This window comes from Doryrhamphus excisus, linkage group LG11, assembly GCF_037039965.1.
Source record: "Doryrhamphus excisus strain RoL-2023G ecotype Guam linkage group LG11, RoL_Dexc_Guam_v1.1, whole genome shotgun sequence".
In the NCBI taxonomy this organism is placed as follows: domain Eukaryota; kingdom Metazoa; phylum Chordata; class Actinopteri; order Syngnathiformes; family Syngnathidae; genus Doryrhamphus; species Doryrhamphus excisus.
The window spans coordinates 19,165,075-19,183,908 of record NC_136367.1 but is presented as its reverse complement, the minus strand read 5'-3'; the positions used below and the strand labels follow the sequence as shown (position 1 = coordinate 19,183,908).

The window sequence follows — 18,834 nt, the reverse complement described above, 5'->3', positions numbered from 1 at the left end:
CTTAGAATACTAGTCAATTCATTTGAGAAGGCTTCTTCCTTTTCTGTTTTTATGCTTGAATATACATTTGTTGAGCCATAGCGAGGGTCGACAGTATTTCCATGGGTACACTTCAGGAAGTGGACCTACTTCCGGTGTGTGAATGTTGACTTACCTGAAATGACGATATTTACCTAAAGACTTGATTGAAAACTTGACTTAACAATAGTCTTCATATTGTCACAAAGTTCCTCTTTGCTTAACATTTGAATAAAATGTGCCACAGATGAGTTCAACTTGGTTAGCCACTTGCTAACTGATAGCAAGTGTGTCCCAATGCAAGTGAAATACATGAAATATGAACTCATAGCAAACGTATAAAGGAGTTGTTTAATCTTTTATATATATTTTTTATATAAACCAACATATTTAATTTAGCAGCATAACCAGATAATCTTGAGGTATTTCTAAGTCCATATCCATCCATTCAAATGTTCATGTTGATAAAGTCATCACAGGATGCACACTGCACCACTTACAATAAACAAGCATACCCATCACATAGAAAAGTGCAGGCCGTCTGTCTCCCTCTCACACGCTCACACACACGCACACTGTCCTGTTCCGTCGGTCTGAGACCGAGGCGAGCTGGCTCCCTCTAGTGGCTTGTAAGGCAGGCACGATTAATGGTGCAGTTTTGGCTGTGGGAGGGGGGAAAAAAGAATGGCCAAATGGCTTATGTGCTGTTCAAAGTGTGGGGGGAAAAAGTGTGTTTCTAGTTCCAGATTTAACTCTCTTGTAAATGCAAGATATTATCATCACTATCCTAGTATTAGGCCACATTGGGGGGAAAATTGAGAATTATAGTAAATTTACGAGAAAAAAAGTTGTAAATTTATGAGAAAAAAGCTATGTTTGCAAAAAAAGAAAGTTGTAAATTTACAAGAGTAAAGTAATAAATTTGGGAGAAAAAGCTGTACATTTTTCACAAAAAAGTTGTACATTTACAAGACAAAAGTGATAAAAAATTTTTTTTTACGAGAATAAAGCTGTAAATTCATGCAAAAAAGTCCTACATTTACAATAAAAAAGTGATAATTTACGAGAATAAAGCTGTAAATTCATGAGAAAAAGTCCTACATTTACAATAAAAAAAGTCATATTAACTTTGCCCAAGACCAAAGGCCTCATAAGGCCCCCTTTTCATAGCCGTCTCAGGCAATGCCTAGAACTTAGTTATGTTTTTTTCCCTTGTAAATGTACTTTATTCTCGTAATATTACCACCTTTCTTCTTGTCAATTTACATTTTTACGCATAACTCATTAAAACTTTTTTATTACTTTTTACTCGTAAATTTACAAAATTTTTTGTAAATTATATTTCTAGTGAATTTACGACTTTGTCAGCTTTTTCCCCCATAAAATCGATTACTTTTTTCTTGAGAAAAAAAAAGTATTTATTCTCAAAATCACAAGTTTTTTTCCCCTCCAATGTGTCCCTGATACTCATACTCGTCATATTCTGTGGTTCTGTCATGAAATCTTTCTCACCTTCTGTGTGCCCAGCTTCTTCTCCATGCCCCCCGCCAGGCCCCCACCCTTGCTGTCCTTCCAAGGGTAGAAGTTGGAGCGGGGAGAAGAGGAGGCAGGAGCGGACGAGGACGATGAGGAGGGCAGACGGTGCGCTGAGGATTTTGAGGGGGACTGCTCCTCGAGGGCGCCTCCCTTACGTTTCTTTATCAAACCCTCAAAACCCCTCCCGCTGCCCTGCCCGTGTAGTCCCGAGTCCCCCGTGGAGTTCCGACCGTGGGCGCTGTTGATGGACGAGGACTCCGGGGGCGACGAGTGCCCCAGTGTGGGGTGAGTCCGTCTGTACGTCCAAACTGTCTTCGAAGCTGGTGAGTGGGGTTCCGAGGGGGCGGGCTGGGGGCGGGGTTTGCTGCTCGAAGAAAGCGTGCCATTGGTCTGTCCGTGGGGAAGAGGTGAAAGAATGGGGGCTTTAGAGGACGACGGGAAGGGAGAGGGGGAAGAAGCCGAGGAAGGCGGGCGGCCCCGGTCGTGTAAAATGACGCAGTTCCTGTTGGGGCCCGAATGCTCCTCCTGGGAGGGGGCTTTTCGCTTATGGGAGGGAGCTTCCTCTCGCAGCTTCAGCGGCTGCTTGCTAGGACGCCCTACGGGGTTCTTGGGCCGTCCCGGACCTGTGTGATGCACCATCACAGGATTACCTGGAGACGCCAAGTGACTGCCGCCCATTCCGCCCCCGCCGGAGTTCTCTGACGACCTCCCAGCCACACGACTGGAAGATGAAGAGGACGAAACATTTTTGAGAGAGGACCTGATATGAGCGGCGGTGCGGACTTTAGAATGGAAGGAGGAGGTCGGGGATCCGCTGGTGATTGACGCAGGAGACGAGGAGGTGATGATCTTGGCTGAGGAGGTTGGACACTGAAGGTCGGTGGCTTGAGGTATTTTCCTGAATTCAAAGCATGTCAATCAGTATTTCCATAAATGCAGTATCTCTAAAAAACACTCATGAGATGCTTGCGAGGATAATGTCGTAAATGTAGAACTTTATTCTCGTAACAACATTATTCTCATAAATTTATGATGTTATTCTCGAGTTTTTTCTAGTAAATTTAAACTCCATCTTCGTAAAATGTCATTGTTAGAGTAAACTCGGAAATTTACGAAACAAAACTTGTAATATGATGAAGGATGTTCGATAATCGCTACCAATAATTATCAGGCCGATATATAAAAATGTGATATCGGTCAACATCGGTATCAGGTTTTTCCCCGCTCATGACAAGCGATATTTAAAAAAAGTCTGTATACAACACGTGTTCATTCCACCGCAGGAGACATGTCGGCATATTGGAATCGGAACTTGGGAGTTGGACAATATCGTCATACCAGTTTTAGGCAAAAGAGGCGATAAAAGATAAAAAGAGGCGTTATAAATTTACCACTTTATTCTCGTAATTATTTTTTTCTTGTAAATTTACTACATTCTCATGAATTTATGATTTTATTCTAATGAAATTAGCAAAACATTTTTCTTCGTAACTTTACGACTTTAATCTCCGAAATTTGCGGGAAGGAGTTGTACATTTTGGAAACTTAGGATAAACAGCTCGTAAGAATAAAGTTGTAAATATACAACATTATTCTTGTAAATTTACAACTTTAATGTCATATTACCCATTTTTCTCATAAGGTTACACCTTTACTCTTCATAAGCATTACTAGAATAAAGTAATTGTACGGAAAGAAAACAGTGAGAACAAAGTCGTAAATTTCCATTGATAATGTCAATTTACGACTATTGTAAATTTACCTTATTCTCAGAAATATAATATTTAATACTGGCCTTGAGAAGCAGAAAGTATTGTTTCATGGTGCAACTGTAATGGATATGTTTCCCATGCAGCGTATGTAACGTGTGTACCACTGGATGGAGTTACATCTGTAATGGATATGTTCCCCATGCAGCGTATGTAACGTGCGTACCACTGGATGGACTTACTTCCAGAGATGTGCACTGATGTGCTGCTCTAGCATGCTGCTGAAAGCGGACCTCAGATGGTGAAGCCTTCTATCAAATGTGTAGATGCCGTGGCCCAACATACTTCCTCCAAATGAACACATCTGGAAAAAAAGCACATTGGTTATATTAGGTATTTTTCTGTCGAGGCTTCGTAGTCATCAAGGACCAAAATGAACATGCAGACTGCAGTAAAACTGCAGTAAAGCAGACCTGCCAACTTTGAAGACATTTAATGAGTGCTGTTTTTGCTAGTCTCCAGGAAATGTGTTAAATATTAATTTAACCATTTTCTTCATCATCTAAATGTATATGGATATATTATTATTATATTGTTTCAAACATTGTGGAAATGGGCAAGGTGAATCAATTGAAGTAAGAGCTGCTCACTGCTAGCGGTCGTGGGTGTGCAGCAGAAGACGAGAACTCAATCGGCTCCTCTGATCCGTCTGCGTCACTTTCATCACTGGAGATGGTTCCATGGACAAGAGGGGAGGAAGCCCGGAGGTTTCCCTCATCCTGCGGCTGCCTGTCGTCCTCTGCCGTGTTGTCCGATACGCCTGTGGAGCGACTGCAAAGAGAAAAGCGACAACCGGCTTAAATCATAAAGTATATGATTGCATCCATTTCAAGTATTAACTTGATGACCACTTCACTTACCTGAAAGCAGGGAGGCTGGCCAAAGGTCTGCGGCAATGTGGAGCTCCGGCTTGCTCTTTAGGTGCCTCTGGGCTGGGGGACCGTCCAGAGGAGGAACCACCTCCCTCCAGCAACTGAGCCCCCTTCTCACGAACCCTGGTCTTGAGTTCCGCCACTAACTGGTCAAAATTCTTACTGCGGCCCAGCACCTTCCTACGCTGGTGGATGGAGTGGATCTGAGAAATAGGACATAATCAAAAATAATCAAATGAATGCCTGTCAGACGATTAGATTTTTATTACGTTGTGATTAATCTCTTCACAAAACACCTTTATTCGTCCTTTTTTTTGTTGAGAACTGATATTTTGCTGAAACTGTTCTACTGCTGATTACAAAAGAATGGAAAAGAGTTTATTCTTCTGCCTTGAAAAATCAGTCAAAACCATCAAAAATGAGGGACGGCTTTTGAAAAATGGCTGGGATTGAACGAGTTAACTCAAGATTTAATCTGAGACGCAACAGAGAGCTACACCCTCAACAGTAATGGATTGAGATCCCAAATTGCTGTGTAAAATACAATTAACTGTCAAAACCAGATTGCCCCTGCAACCCTGGTGAGGACGAGCAGCATAGATGGTGATGGATGGATGTACAGGATCTTTTTATCAATTCCCTTCATGTGTGACTAGACAAATTAACCCCCCCAAGAGAAAATGTGTAAATGTATGGATGTTTGGGACTTACATTGCATGTGAGGAGGCGAGTGCACACTTTCTTCCTGTCAGGGTCAAGGACACCACAGTGTTTGTCCAAGTCACACTCTCTCTCTGAGAACACACAGAAAGCCACTCGGTCATTAGAGTTAATCCTTCAAACACTTTTTTTGACACCCTGAGAATTCAGCTCTACTCACTGGAGGCCATTTTGTTGTAGGGCCTGGGAATACGGTGGCTTGGTACCATAGAAGCTGGAGAGGAATCCTTTCTTTGGGTGATCGGTCGGTCTGCGGGTGAAGGCCTACCCGGTGGGGTGTCCCCGTGTGGCCAGGGGGGATCCCTAAGGGACGGGGGTGGAGAGCTGATGGGCAGCTCCACAGGCGGCGGCTGCTGCTTCAATACTGATGAATCTACGTGGCTGCCGTGGGATGATTTTTCCAGTGGGAAATGTCTGGTAATGAGAGACAAGCGGCCATTACAGCGTTTCCCCATAGTAGTGTATATTCAAACTGGACAATCTGCAGTAATCTGGTAGATTAAATACACATTTCACAATTGAGCATTTGTAGCCTCACATATGGCAACGTATTGGACTGTACACAAACCAGAGAAATATGATTTCCACTGGTCAAAAGAAATGCAACCATCCATCCATCCATTTTCTGTACCGCTTATCCTCACAAGGGTGGCGGGTGTGCTGGAGTCTACCCCAGCTGTCTTCGGACATATAGACAAACAACCATTCACACTCACATTCATACCTATGGACAATTTGGAGTCGCCGATTAACCAGTTCAACATTATTATTTCAATTTTATGACGTTATAAACAAAAAAAAAAGTCAATGCAGCGCATGTCTAAAACGCACAGGCTATTTGGGTGAGAACTGGATGCAGCCCATGGATCGTATTCCGACCAAATGAGCCCAAATCGGAACAATGGATACTGGACAGGTAGCCGAGTATCATATGGAAACAGATTTGGGCTGTGCTGTACTCTGCGGGATCGTGCTTTGATGTGCAGGTCGTCAACAAATCAGTTATCTATGATGAAGACAGTCCCTGCTATGATGTCATACAGTTACTGATGCAGTTCATACTTTCCACCACAGATGGCACTGTTTACCCAAAGACGGAATGCTACAAAGTAATGTGCAGTTTGTACTTTCCACATTAGTGCTTAATTTGACAAAAAAAAGATTTATGTGATGACAATGATATCCTGGTATGACAAAGTATATGGCGGAAAGAAAACACTTGTGTAAAGCTAGTAGTTTTACACAACGTTCGTGAGACCGCCTGAGCGTACTGAGTGACGCCCATCTGTGTCCATGTTGGAACCTCACCCTAGATACCAGAGGCTGGAGGGCAGCATAGGCCCCCGGGCTGCACTTTGGACACCCATGATCTACTGTATCTAGCATAAAGGTACTAATTCACAGATCATTCTTTACCCCTCCATTGCTTACTGCTGCCCCCTCTATTCTTACCGTGCGCCTTCCTTGGCGTTCTTGGTGGGTCTGTGCTGGGGTGGCGTGGAAGGGGCTGGTGGAGCCGGTCTAACTGACCCGACACCTTGACCTCGACCGTCCCAAGACGAAGATGGAATGGCATTGGTCCCATGAGAAGGGGAATGGCTATGAAGAGGCTTCTGCTGGGGCTGTGGAGCTGGAGTAGGGGAGCGAATCCGCGCATAAAGTTTGGCCAGGGAGCCATGTCTTCGCTCGCAGTGCTTCTCGAAGGCCTGTGGCTTCACGACTTGACCACAGTGGCTACACACCACAAGGTAGAAGTCGTCGTGGCCGGGGTACAGGCCAAAGATTGACATATCTGTGAGAAAAACAAAGAACAGGATTACGATACAAATGTGTATTTTCTGACGGCATTTACTTCTTGTTCTCCTCCCATTCCTTGTGGAAGTGGTAGGTTTTTAGCTTCTTGTTTTGTCCTTTTTCTCACTGTGTGTGCAACCCGACAGACAACACCTTAAGTCCACACTCGATGTCCTTCCCCTACTGTTCAAGCTTGACCAAATCACCCCTAAATGTTGTGCACATCTTGTGGAGGGCTAGCAAGCCAATAGCACAGACGCAAGGTGCGGTAATTGACTTTTTTTGGCAAAGACCATGTGATCCATCTTTTTTACTCCATGGTAGCTATTGATAGTGCAGGTATTAATCTATTTATACCAGTTACTGAAAAAGTAACAGAAGAATTTGTCTCAATTCCAACTAAAAAAGACATCTGACTGACTATAAAGCGGCTAGTAATACAAAAGTGCCAAATAGTCCTTAAGTGGATGTGACAATCTTAAACACTTACCCTCCTTACTGAGTGACATTGCCTCTGCAGCCTTTTCACCATTTTTACTGCAGCCATCCACATCAGGGCCTAAAAAACATTACAAACATTTTCAATAAGAAGTGAGACACTTTGTGAAGTTGTGCATCATGTCAGGTTGTGGGCTTTTTAGAGGGTGCAAACATTCCTGCACACATCAAGCAATCAATAAATGATGACATTATGTTGTGGGCAGTGAGTAGACGCAGAGCTGGGAGGGACAGGAAGCCACATCCTCATATGTAGCATTTATTTCATGTACTGTTTGATTCATCAGGCACCCAAAGATAGTGAACGTTAGTACATTTGAGGTAGCACCGGACGCTATCGGGGTCAAATAGCAGAATAAGGCCAAAATAAGAGTGTCGTTAACAGCAAAAGCTGGGCCGGCAACATCAGCAGACTCCTCCTCTGTCACCTGTGTCTCACTAGCATTAGCATCATCATGCTAAATGCACTGTTAGCAACCTAGCTTAGCTTTTCACGACAAGAAGTTGCTCACTTCCATGCGAGCTTTATTCTGACACACGACCGCCCGCCTCGTTTCAGTCAAACTGGACACGCCCGATAAACCGTGACTATGAGTTGAAAGGGAGCTGTAACAATACAGTACAAACTACAACGGTCACATTTAGTTAGCATGTCAACATAATCAGATGGCTCCTGTGCAGCCAACATGTTACCCACCCAGCGCTAGGACCCGGCAGAGTCTTTGTTTGGGTAACATGGCTAGCTCTGTCCCCGCTTTACACGAAAATAAAGCCCGCTCTTTTTACTAAACACCTTCCTTGCAGCCGCTTGTAGCGTCGTTGTGTCTTCTTACCGTCGGGTGCGGTCACACCAGCCCACTCGCTCCAGGCAGTCCAGCTTTGACCCACGAAATCATCGAGGCTAGGAACCCGCCGATCCACAGCAGCCATTACTTTCACTGCGCGTTCACGTACCGCCATCATCACTGCGCGGCAAGACGTTGACGTCACAAGTCGCGCTCGTGACCGGCGAGGAACTTGGTGCGTGCGCGTTCTTAGGGGTAAAGGAAAACAATCTTAATTGAAAAAGTAATAAAATAGTGTTTTAGCACTCCTTATGCAGTTTTAACACATATATGTACTTCTTTAACGAAGTAAAAATAAAAGAATGCCATGACAGGCATTGCTATAAAGCTAACTATATTGTTTATAATTGCTGATATTACCCTCCTACTTCATTCACTTTGCTCAGGCTTGAGGTTGTGCAAGTATGTTATTAACCCTCAAATGCAACACACACCCAAATAAACCCAAGGATTTCCATTCTAGATTGACTTCACAGCAGCATTTTGGATTTGGATGATTTGTGGAATGAAAAAAACTTCCCCCAAAATAATTTGAAGCATGCACATTCAAATTTATTTGTTATTTTGTGACATCAAGAAAGCATTTACCCAAGTGTGCTTACAATGTGATCTATGGCGTGCGTACACCACTTTGCCCTTCTTAATCCTTTTAAGTGCTTAAGCAACAAACATCTTCTTAAACATACAGTAGCTGTGGATCCCGAGTGTAGACTACTCATGAATAAACAAGTGCTGATCCATATGAGGACATTTTACTTCACTTACAAGCTTGGATTTCAAATGAAATTACACAGTCCGTGATTTTTAATATACTGCATACATTGTTATCTTAGCACTTTTTCCCACGGTGAGGGTTTAGGAGAGTGACACTTTTATATTCAAACAAACCCCCCAAATATTTTTTTTTAATCAGAGGAAAAATAGGAAAAAGCAAATCACAAAGGGTTGCAATGAAGTTAGTTTTAACCACATTGTAAATAAGCATCAAAATACAAAAAAGAAAAAAACAGGAGCAAGAGGAAAAAAATTATTGAAAACTACATTTAAACTCAAACAGGATATCAAACATTTGATTATAACTAGAAGATCTTAATATGTCAAAATCTGCATTAAATTCTGCCTTTCAAGTCAGTTTGTGTCAAGACTAAATGATCTGCGTCTATGGACGCGGTCGCACAAGGAAGCTCGCATTTGGACTATGACTATTTCCTGCTCCTGCTTTGGTTTTTGTATTTTTACTTTTTCCTGACAACAAGCCGCCAGTACAACACCAGAATACTTGTACGATACACATAACGGTGGCTGATAATAAGCATCCTGCTGTAAGCAAAGTATATACAACGACATCAACAGTCCATGACTCAAACAATAAAAGGTTTCACTTTACAATAAGGTCCATAAAAATACGGTACTTATTGAGGAACTAATGAGTAGTTGCTGAGGAACTAAGGCGCATCAATTTAAGAGTTGTAACTGAGGAACTAGTGAGTAGTGGTCAGGGTTAGGTGGGTTGGTTCTACTGTAATTTTGTGTACCTTATTGTAAAGTGTAAGCCAATCAAATAAAGCATTTGTATTTAAAGTGAAAGAAGCACTGATCCCCACAGACCGGTTAATTGCCCATGAAACCCTAATTAAAGAAATACTCCCAATCTCAGGTCATGATATGGACAGAAACATAATTACGATGGAGTAGCCGCTTAATGATGTCAAGGGAGTTGGGAGCACAGTCACCAAGAAAAGCCTTAGCGACACACTGAGCTGGAATAGATTGAGATCCTGAAGGATCTGGTACAACACTCAATGTTATACCAATTTCTTTTTAAATTATTATTCTTTTGCTCTGTTAAAATAAAATCTACTATTAAAAAAAATCAGCAGGGGATCAAACCATTGCTTCTCACACTGTCGTCAATCATGTCACATTTGTGTCACAGACCCGCACAGGATTAAATTATGCAGGACATATTGCGCCACATTTTACTTGACTTAGCAAAGAGCAATGCAGTGGCACAACAAACACCACAACACCAAATGAATCAATGTGACAGAAATAATGCTCTTCTTTCCAATGAGGAAGCGGAAATACGAACAGACGTCCGATGTTGGCTTTCAAATGAAGATAAAATGGAAAGAGATAAGCATAAATATGGCTACACATTGAATACTACTGTTAAATGTAAAATTGTTACGTAAAAAAGAAATACCGTAATCTGCGGTATAAACGACAGCAGACCTCGTTCCTGACGGAAGCAGGTTAATATAGTATGTAAGCGGGGAGGACTTGAATATTTCAACCTGAAGTACAAAAAAATGTAAAAAATAAAAAGTAAAAAAAAAATGGCCCATCAGTTGAGTGTGGGCAGCATGGATGTCAGGGACGTCTTATCATCATCATTAGCTGCTCTGAAGCCCCAATTAATTTAAGCAAAAAATCAAGAAGTACACAGCCAAGCCCTGGTTGAGAAAACATCCCATCATAGTGTAGGACCTTGGCAGGAAGCAGGTATACGTAGTAGTAGTCGTCATGTGCTTTCTTCCTGCATGCTGTCTCTAAAAGACAGCAGTCGGCTTCATTCGTTATGTCAATTAGTACATCTGCATAAACAACTGGGAGTGCTTTGTTTGGTTTTGCAATTTTTGAATATATCTTCTGCGCAATATTCGTTATTACTGAAAAAAATCCAAAAACGATTAATACATGCACGCACACTATTTTAGTCACCACATGAAGTATTTGCACCAACTCCAACAACCCACACCACAGGGGTGGAAAACAACTGAACAAAACACCCAAACCCGGTAAAACAACTTCATGTTTTTTTTTCCTTACGGGAAACAGTCGAGCAATGCTGAAGCCAAGGGGCCCTGCTGTTTTATCAACACCCAACAGGTTTGAATCCTACATACACACCAATTAAAATTGTACATGGTATGTAAGCTTTTTAGGATAAAAGCTGCATCATGGCTTAAAGACATAAGAAAATAAGGCCTCGTTAGTAAGAATAAAAAAGCTATGTAGTCAAATGGGAACGATATTAAATTGAAATATTCTTTTTTTTGTAGAACCAGTGTTTGGCATAATATGCACAGAGACAATATAATAATAATAATAATAATTATTATTAATATTGTCACTGTTACAGAGACATGCATGAGAAACTTAAGGCCCCGGGATCCCTCCTTCCTCCACAGTGGGGGGTGGGTTGGGGTCTTTGTGGAAGGACGTCTCCTTGTAGATGAACCAGCAGTTACCCGCCCAAAGGATCAGATTTAAAAAGCCAAAAATCTGTGGAAACAAATAACACAGAGTCACAAGAGCATGGATTTCCTTTCTTAATCACCGTGTGCCTTGCTTTTAGGAATGAATGTTTTTTGCCATTACTATTGATGACAATATCCGGCAGGGGTACTCAATACTAAGTTCCATAGGTTGGATGTTTTTGGAGGTGTTTTAATAGTGGGCTTTCTATCCGCAATAGGTGTGTGTATTAGCTGCCTGTTTTAGCTGTTGTTATATCTTTACAACCCACATAAGTGGACGTACCACCGAGGCATTTAGGCGTCCCATGGAAGGAAACTCTCCTGGGTGGCAGTTGGCACAGTTCTCCACCAGGTGTTCGGGGTTGGTGGCCCACTTGACATCAGTCAGGCCTTTGCCCCAGGCTGAAGAGGACACGAGCCACAGGAAGGCGAAGGCAGCGGTTATCACCAAATCCTAGTGGAAAGAAAGCAAAAGCAGAAATGATTTCCTCATCCTTTCTGTGAAAATGTAAGAGGATTTCTACCTGTCCAGTTGGGGCCTATATTATAAAACATGGACTTAATATGGAAGCCGCTGGTGAAAACTGGTTGGTTGGTTTGTTCCAAGCACTTTCCTGAGCTTATTCGATTGGGTTTTGATTCTGAACAAATGATTCCCATTGCGTATGCAAACAATACTCACTATGAAAGGGCCGCGGGTGGTCTGGCGATACACACTCTGGTAGCCCAAGTACAGAATCAGCGTGGCGGTGCAGTACAGAAAACCAAAAACACCCACACAGACAAAGAACTCTGCCGAGGAGGAGAAGTTGCCCTGTAGGTAGGTCTCATTGAATTTGCCATCGCACGTAGGCATCCCGTAAGGCTGCGCCGCCAACCTGAATGGTACAGGAAAAAGACAAAAGACCAAATGCAGTCAGCCCAGTATTCCGCGGTCATGATTTACGAGCTCATGAAATAAAGTCCTCACCTGGCTTACTTCTCAGGTTTGTTCCAGGAAAGCAAGGACAGGACATAGAAACATTGACCCAAGTGAGATTTGAAGTTGCTAGCACACAAAATCCTTGAGTGTAAGGATTGACTTGCAACAAACCAGAATACGGGGCTATGATATTATCCTTATAAGTTAAAAACTATAATTATTGGGTTGATATGAGGAAATTATGACATCAGATATAACTAAAAAAAAAAAAAAAAAACTGTACTGTGCAGCTGACCAAATCAAGCACTTCTTTTTTCTACTGCCTGTGACAATAACGGCCAGTCATAACGTCTCCTGAGCTCACTTGTAAACAAACATTCACTTTCCGAGTACGACATTTTGCGTGCTAGTTATGCAAACATCGAGCACGCAAAAAACCTTGTAGCCACCCGAAACGCCAGCGCTGCAGGGTTTGAACTAACTAGTGCAAAAGGTTTGCCAAAGACCTCTGTGGTGTCACACCAGCAGCTCGCAGCATGTGTCCGACTACAGTGCACCTTGCTGAGTGCGCAACAGGTCCTTCTTACCTCCAGGTGGGAACAAACTACTACATTTTAAAATAGTACAACATTTAAAAATGTATCAGATATCTGTACTACATCGGTGTTGAGAAACGTCTCGGTTTCGGTTTGAAAATCATGCACCTCTATGAAAATTGTTTCTTTGGCTGTGGCTCATGGGTGTATGTCTTTCAGGTTTCTACCTGAACGGGTATCCAAACGTAGGCTTCACGTCGAGTGATTGCTCGGATCCTGCGCATTTGACTGTGAAGTGAGTTGTCCCAGAGTAACCTCCAGTGGTAGCAAAGGCAAAAATGGTGAAAACCTGAAAGAGAAACGTATGAGGTTGAAATTTCATAATAATAATAATAATAATAATAATAAAAAGGTGCACAATACCGCGGATGTGGCGTCAGGAAGTGGCGAGTTGCGTTTTAGCTGAGTGCGGCCACAACAGTACCTCATGTTGTTATGATGATGATTAGTCATTATTGTGCCCGTTGTGTGATAATGCAAAGCTGCATTAATTGTTGGTGACGGCGCTCAACTCTGGTGTGTCTGTTACTAGTGACACCTAGTGGCCAGTGTATTTTAGTTCATTTAGTCATTTTACTTAATTTAGGCCATGAATACATAAAACATCCTTTTTTTTAAAACTAATAAAAGGCTGTAGTCAACCATGAAAAAGCAGTAAAGTTTAAAAACCCTTATAAAGTGAGGGTGCAAAGTGGAGAGAGATGACTATATATACACTTTATTTACATATAGTATATAGTGTAGGCCTATTGATAGAATGTCAATAATAAATGAATGTATATATTGAATGCATAACATTGCATGCCAGCAAAGTGTCTTATTTCAGGGTAGGAAAAGCTGCAGCTTCGACTATGCTGACAGAGCACAGAAACAGGCAAGCACAATAGATTCCACATAATTTCCTCTAACCTCTGACATTAGCTGTGGAGAAAAATAACTATCCCACACACGGGCAGATACTGTAGCTTGCAACTCTGCCAGCCTTATCAGAGCCGAGTCAGCTAAGCTACATGGGTGAACAAAACAGGTAGTTCTAGTTACAGTTCACATATGTTTGAACATTTTACAAAGGTGACTAAACAGTAAAGAATATGACTCAGAATTAAAGTATAGTACAGGATCTAAGTGATTTGCTCACAATCAATCAAGCGTCCATCTTGAATAAAGACGCTGTTCTAGTTGGATGAAAATTTCAATATGTAGCTGATAAAGGATGCTGCTGGCACTGAGATTCACTGTGGGCATGTTGCACATCCACACATGCAAACATAACCCTTGCATTCTGATTTGAATTTGAGCAACAGGTGGCAGTAGTGAGCACTAAAAGGCTGTTGGGGGCATCTTCTCTGCAACTGGACTCTTCTCTGGAGGGCAGGATGATGGTAGCCAAACCAAACAAGTTAAAAATAAAAGAAAAGGATTCCAGGCATTGGAAGAAGGATGTATGTGTGGCAGGGCAACAAGTTTACTCTTTATGTGCGTAAATCTGTCTTGGAATTGACAGTCAATTTGAAACCCTTGCATATTTGTATTTCAGGATGGGTTTTTTTTCTTTTAACAGGATTTCCTGTTTTTCTGACCTCATACTTACCTCAACTTGACATACGTTTGTCCATATCGTACTTGTCTGTTTTTTAAGTGTTTATGACAGCCTCATATAATAATAAAGATCATAGTAATGATATTAAAGCAAACAGAGCCATGTAAACGGAATAGTATCAGTATCGGCAAATATCCGAATTCGGGTATCAGGGGTCTCACTACATTGCGGTTCGAACATCACTCCTTCACTTGATCATGTCTAATTAATTAATTATTGCTATTTTGTGGCTGAATACATTAAAAAATGCATATTTAAGCAAATTGTACTTATTCTTGGCCTGAATTAAGCATTTTAAATTAAGCAATAAACAAGACGACTGTACAGTTCAGCCTTTGGCCAGTGGGAGTCACAGCTAGTGACAGTGCCAAGGAAAAGCCAGAGATTGAAAACCCTTCCCCGGTGTGGTGTTGGAACTACATTAGTGTTGCATTCCAGCCAATAAGGGAACTATACTAAAACTACAGTAATAATTCACATTCTTACTGTGGCCATATATTATTTTGTTCATTTGAGAATGTTATTTATTGTGGAATTTTTCATTTTAAAAACCATCTGAGCTGCTTACACAGAAGCGAATCAATTTTATGTTTTGCATTTTCTTTCCTTACTGTACCCAAAACGTGACCTGATGACTGAGACATACTGTGGTGCTGGGGTACTGTTACACCCCTACTTCTATACTACTGCCAAGAGGAAAGACATGAACGAATAGCCTAAAGTGTGTAGTTGAACAGTGTAGTATTTCACGTGTGTCCAGCTTTGTGTGGATTTTCAGGAATGAGTTTCAACTTTCAAGTATCTCTGGAACTGCCAACGATTTCTCAGCTTTCATCTCAGCCTTGTCTGACCCACCCCACCGGCACCCCCAAATAAACTGTTGTAGCCAGGGCGGGGATTCTCTAGTGCTGAGTACTGTGTCTCACTCGAGCCTCCCTCAATCTGACTGAAGCATTCCGCACAAGCTTTTCTACCCAATATGTCATGGCTGCAAAATTAGTTAGACCCCCCCCCACCCCTTCCCCTACAAAACTGCAGTTACTGGCTTGTATCCATGTTTACAAATGGGGGCACACAGGCTTGTTTTGACATTCAGAGATTGTGGTCTATAGAAGGAGATTGTAAACTGCAAAAGTTTCCTGCTGGTACAAGAAAATCATACATCCACACATTTTCTGTAGCACCTGGCAGCTCTTTCACTGAAGGCAAGGAATCAAATGAAATGAAAAGTATGAGTACATACGGAAACTGTTCATCTAAGCTATCTTTAAAGGGCATAAAAGTGTTGCTACCTTTGGTCTTCGGTCTTTACAAGGAAAAAGGCAACAGTGTGTATTATTGGAGCGGCTCTCAATGCAGCCATCCGAATGGCCATCTCGTAAGTCATCACTATGTTATGCGGTGCTATAAAAGTTAAAAGTAATTTGCTTTCGTGGCCGACCATCTCAACACTACTGTACATGATGTACGGTATAGTCTTCTCTTCTCTTCTGAACCAGACAGTATATTGTATGTGAACATTTCAAATGTATCGAATTTACCTTTCATTCACTGTCTCACGTGATTTACAACCTCTTTTACCTCTGAATTCTGCCCATAGTTGTCGCTCAGTGCTGTGTGGTTAATGATTAGAGAGGTTTGTGTGTTCTTCCGCAGTGACGTGCGGTCTGTGGAGAGGCAGGTGGGGCACAGGATCCTGAATTTATATACGCTTTGCATGATTGTTTTACCTCCCCGGTGGTTTACTGCTCTTTTGTTCATCACATTTTTGATTTACTTTATATTCAAATTGTTCAGAAGCTGCTCGGTCCACATCATCGAAGTACGAGCAAATAGTAAAATATATCTTTGTAACTATATCTACGCCATCAAAGGAAGGTATTTCATTTTTAAAATTTTTTTGAATAGGCCGATATATCAGTTATTTGATTTTTTAAATTCCCATACATTGAAATTGCCCTAATATTAACCAACTAAAACTTAATTAATCAATTAAAATGAAAGATTTGTTCATTATAGGTAAAAATGGATGCAATGAATGATGCAATAGAATAATGCTGCATAGAATTAATAGGTTGAAGGAAAACTGCACTTTTTGGTGAGTTTTGCCCTTCATCTTCAGTATGGGGGCAGCACGGCGGTCCAGTGGTTAGCGCACAGACCTCACAGCTAGGAGACCAGGGTTCAATTCCCACCCTCGGCCATCTCTGTGTGGAGTTTGCATGTTCTCCCCGTGCATGCGTGGGTTTTCTCCGGGTACTCCGGTTTCCTCCCACATTCCAAAAACATGCTAGGTTAATTGGCGACTCCAAATTGTCCATAGGTATGAATGTGAGTGTGATTGGTTGTTTGTCTATATGTGCCCTGTGATTGGCTGGCGACCAGTCCAGGGTGTACCCCGCCTCTTGCCCGAAGAAAGCTGGGATAGGCTCCAGCACCCCCCGCGACCCTCGTGAGGAAAAAGCGGTAGAAAATGAATGAATGAATGAATCTTCAGTACGCTCCTTATGTGAGACATGAACACACACGCTCTAAATACTGAAAACCCGCTCTTTAGCTTATATCTTTACAATGTGTAAATGTCTCACTTATGGACTGTGGAAGATTGGTAAAACTCCCGCTCCCTCCTCCCCCCCAAAAAGTGCAGTTTTTCTTTTTTTTACAAATAAAATGAATACAGTACAATAATAGTAGTGTGCAAATATAATGGAAAGATTATATTTTGTGTAATAAAAATTCTAAAAAGCATTTGGCTGTGCTGCAAGCCAACACCCCTCACTGGGCAGTGCAGCAAAGACATACTGTAGCACTGCCATCTGCATCAGAAATATAATACACTTCCAAAATTAGAAAAGCCAGGCCATTCCTCAAGCCATAAGCTTTTAAAAAATATATATATTTATTTATTTTTAAAATACAGATTACTCGTTCCAGTTCCTGCTGTGAATTCACTATTAGGCACCGTGGCTGAGAAGTGCACACCATGCACACTCGCTCTTTCGGAGTAGAACCATTTCAACGGCATGCACCGATACTGGCCTGCATTCCTGCCATGCTGAGCTTTGCTACGATCCCAGTCTGGGTTGTGTGATTGATTTTTTCCACTTTTGTTAATGTGTTTGCTGAAATGTCACTTCCTGTGTGGACAGACCGAAAAGAGTTCAGCATTGCATCATATCGTAATTGATGCGCAGCATTGGAACGGTAGCCGCATGAACAATGTGATTGGGCTCCACATTACACGTGGGTCTTATGCACAGCTGATAACAGGACGACGAGATTATCGGTAATAGATATAAGGGAAGGTATGTAGAATTAAATGGTGCTCTACTCAGATCGGCACCATTTCCGATGCCGTTTGTCCTCACTGGGTTCGGGGTGGGGTATGCTGGAGCCTATGCCACCTGAGTTGCCAATTAACCTAACATGCATGTTTTTTGGAAATGTGGGAGGAATCTGGAGTACACGGAAAAAACACCCAGGTCCGAACCCAGGTCGGAGATTGTGGTGTTACTATTTAGAGCATGTCCTAGTAACCAGCAACACATTTATGCCAACTATTTGACTGCAGTTGGCAAAGCTCCAAGCAACCTATAATGGCTTGGCTGCCATTTTGCAAGTCTTTTGTACTCTTACTCAAAGTAACACTGAAAAATACAAATAACTCTTAACATTAAAAATATTTCAATATCCAAGATAGACAATGTTTATATTTGACATACCCATTCTAGCACACGAATGAATCCAAGTGGTTCTTTCAGAGGTCCCAGGTCCAGAGTAAATCCAGACGCCATAGTCTGAGGACAATTGACAACTTGTGACAATGACAAATGACATTATATTTAAAATCATATTTTTACTGCGCTCTGCAAATAACATTAGAATAACTACTTTACCTGCGTGTTCCTTATGAGCTAGCTGGCCCTGCCCTTGCTAGCCAAATCTTCCTAGTAACATGCTAACCTTTGACAGCTAACCTCATGGAGGTAAACAGCAAACACACCTACCTGAACAGTGTCCATTGAGACGTAAACCGATGGAAAGTTTCTATGCTACAGTGGTCGGCTCGAAGCAGTTATTGATAGTTTTGAACAACAATTGCATGCAATTTACCAGCGCCTGCAAACTTACAGGAAACTACAGCGAAAGGCACTAAAGCCAGCTGATAACTGAAACGGCTGCAGCAGCTGTCAGAAGCCGGATACTGGAACATACACGATATCCGGTTTACACTTTTCAAAATAAAAGAAACCAATAATCAAATTGAATAAAGTGGCTGTAATCGATAATTTAACTAAATTGTGTACCTTAATCTACACATCAGATAATTGCAAAACCAGGGCTTAGTTTATTTCAACAAAAACTTTACTGTCAACATTAGATGGAAAACATCCATTATTT

General features: G+C 41.8%; 2 protein-coding genes across 2 annotated transcripts; both read right to left on the bottom strand.

Annotated features, from left to right (window-relative positions):
• Nucleotides 1-351: 351 nt before the first annotated feature.
• Nucleotides 352-8,208, bottom strand: atxn7l2a (ataxin 7-like 2a). Its single transcript, XM_058078921.2, has 10 exons — nucleotides 8,041-8,208; nucleotides 7,200-7,268; nucleotides 6,368-6,707; nucleotides 5,076-5,329; nucleotides 4,907-4,989; nucleotides 4,184-4,398; nucleotides 3,914-4,094; nucleotides 3,506-3,627; nucleotides 1,531-2,452; nucleotides 352-680 (listed from the first exon to the last, which is right to left on the bottom strand). The coding sequence occupies exons 1-10, from the start codon at nucleotides 8,168-8,170 to the stop codon at nucleotides 663-665; spliced, it is 2,334 nt and encodes a 777-aa protein (XP_057934904.2). The 5' UTR covers nucleotides 8,171-8,208; the 3' UTR covers nucleotides 352-662.
• Nucleotides 8,209-9,065: 857 nt separating this feature from the next.
• sypl2a (synaptophysin-like 2a) lies at nucleotides 9,066-18,626 on the bottom strand. The gene is made up of 6 exons (XM_058078926.2): nucleotides 18,441-18,626; nucleotides 18,156-18,230; nucleotides 13,001-13,122; nucleotides 11,998-12,193; nucleotides 11,599-11,769; nucleotides 9,066-11,340 (listed from the first exon to the last, which is right to left on the bottom strand). Exons 1-6 carry the CDS (start codon nucleotides 18,453-18,455, stop codon nucleotides 11,215-11,217), a joined length of 705 nt encoding a protein of 234 aa, XP_057934909.2. The 5' UTR covers nucleotides 18,456-18,626; the 3' UTR covers nucleotides 9,066-11,214.
• Nucleotides 18,627-18,834: the final 208 nt, after the last annotated feature.

Excerpts from the sequence above, each read along its gene's own strand:
- atxn7l2a (XM_058078921.2), bottom strand. The coding sequence starts at position 8,170 with ATGATGGCGGTACGTGAACGCGCAGTGAAAGTAATGGCTGCTGTGGAT. Across the intron at positions 4,990-5,075 it reads CTACAACAAAATGGCCTCCA|AGAGAGAGTGTGACTTGGAC; the intron begins GTGAGTAGAGCT and ends GTGTGTTCTCAG. Across the intron at positions 2,453-3,505 it reads ATCAGTGCACATCTCTGGAA|GAAAATACCTCAAGCCACCG; the intron begins GTAAGTCCATCC and ends CTTTGAATTCAG.
- sypl2a (XM_058078926.2), bottom strand. Across the intron at positions 13,123-18,155 it reads TCATTCGTGTGCTAGAATGG|GTTTTCACCATTTTTGCCTT; the intron begins GTATGTCAAATA and ends TTTCTCTTTCAG. Across the intron at positions 11,770-11,997 it reads CCACCCGCGGCCCTTTCATA|GATTTGGTGATAACCGCTGC; the intron begins GTGAGTATTGTT and ends TCTTTCCACTAG.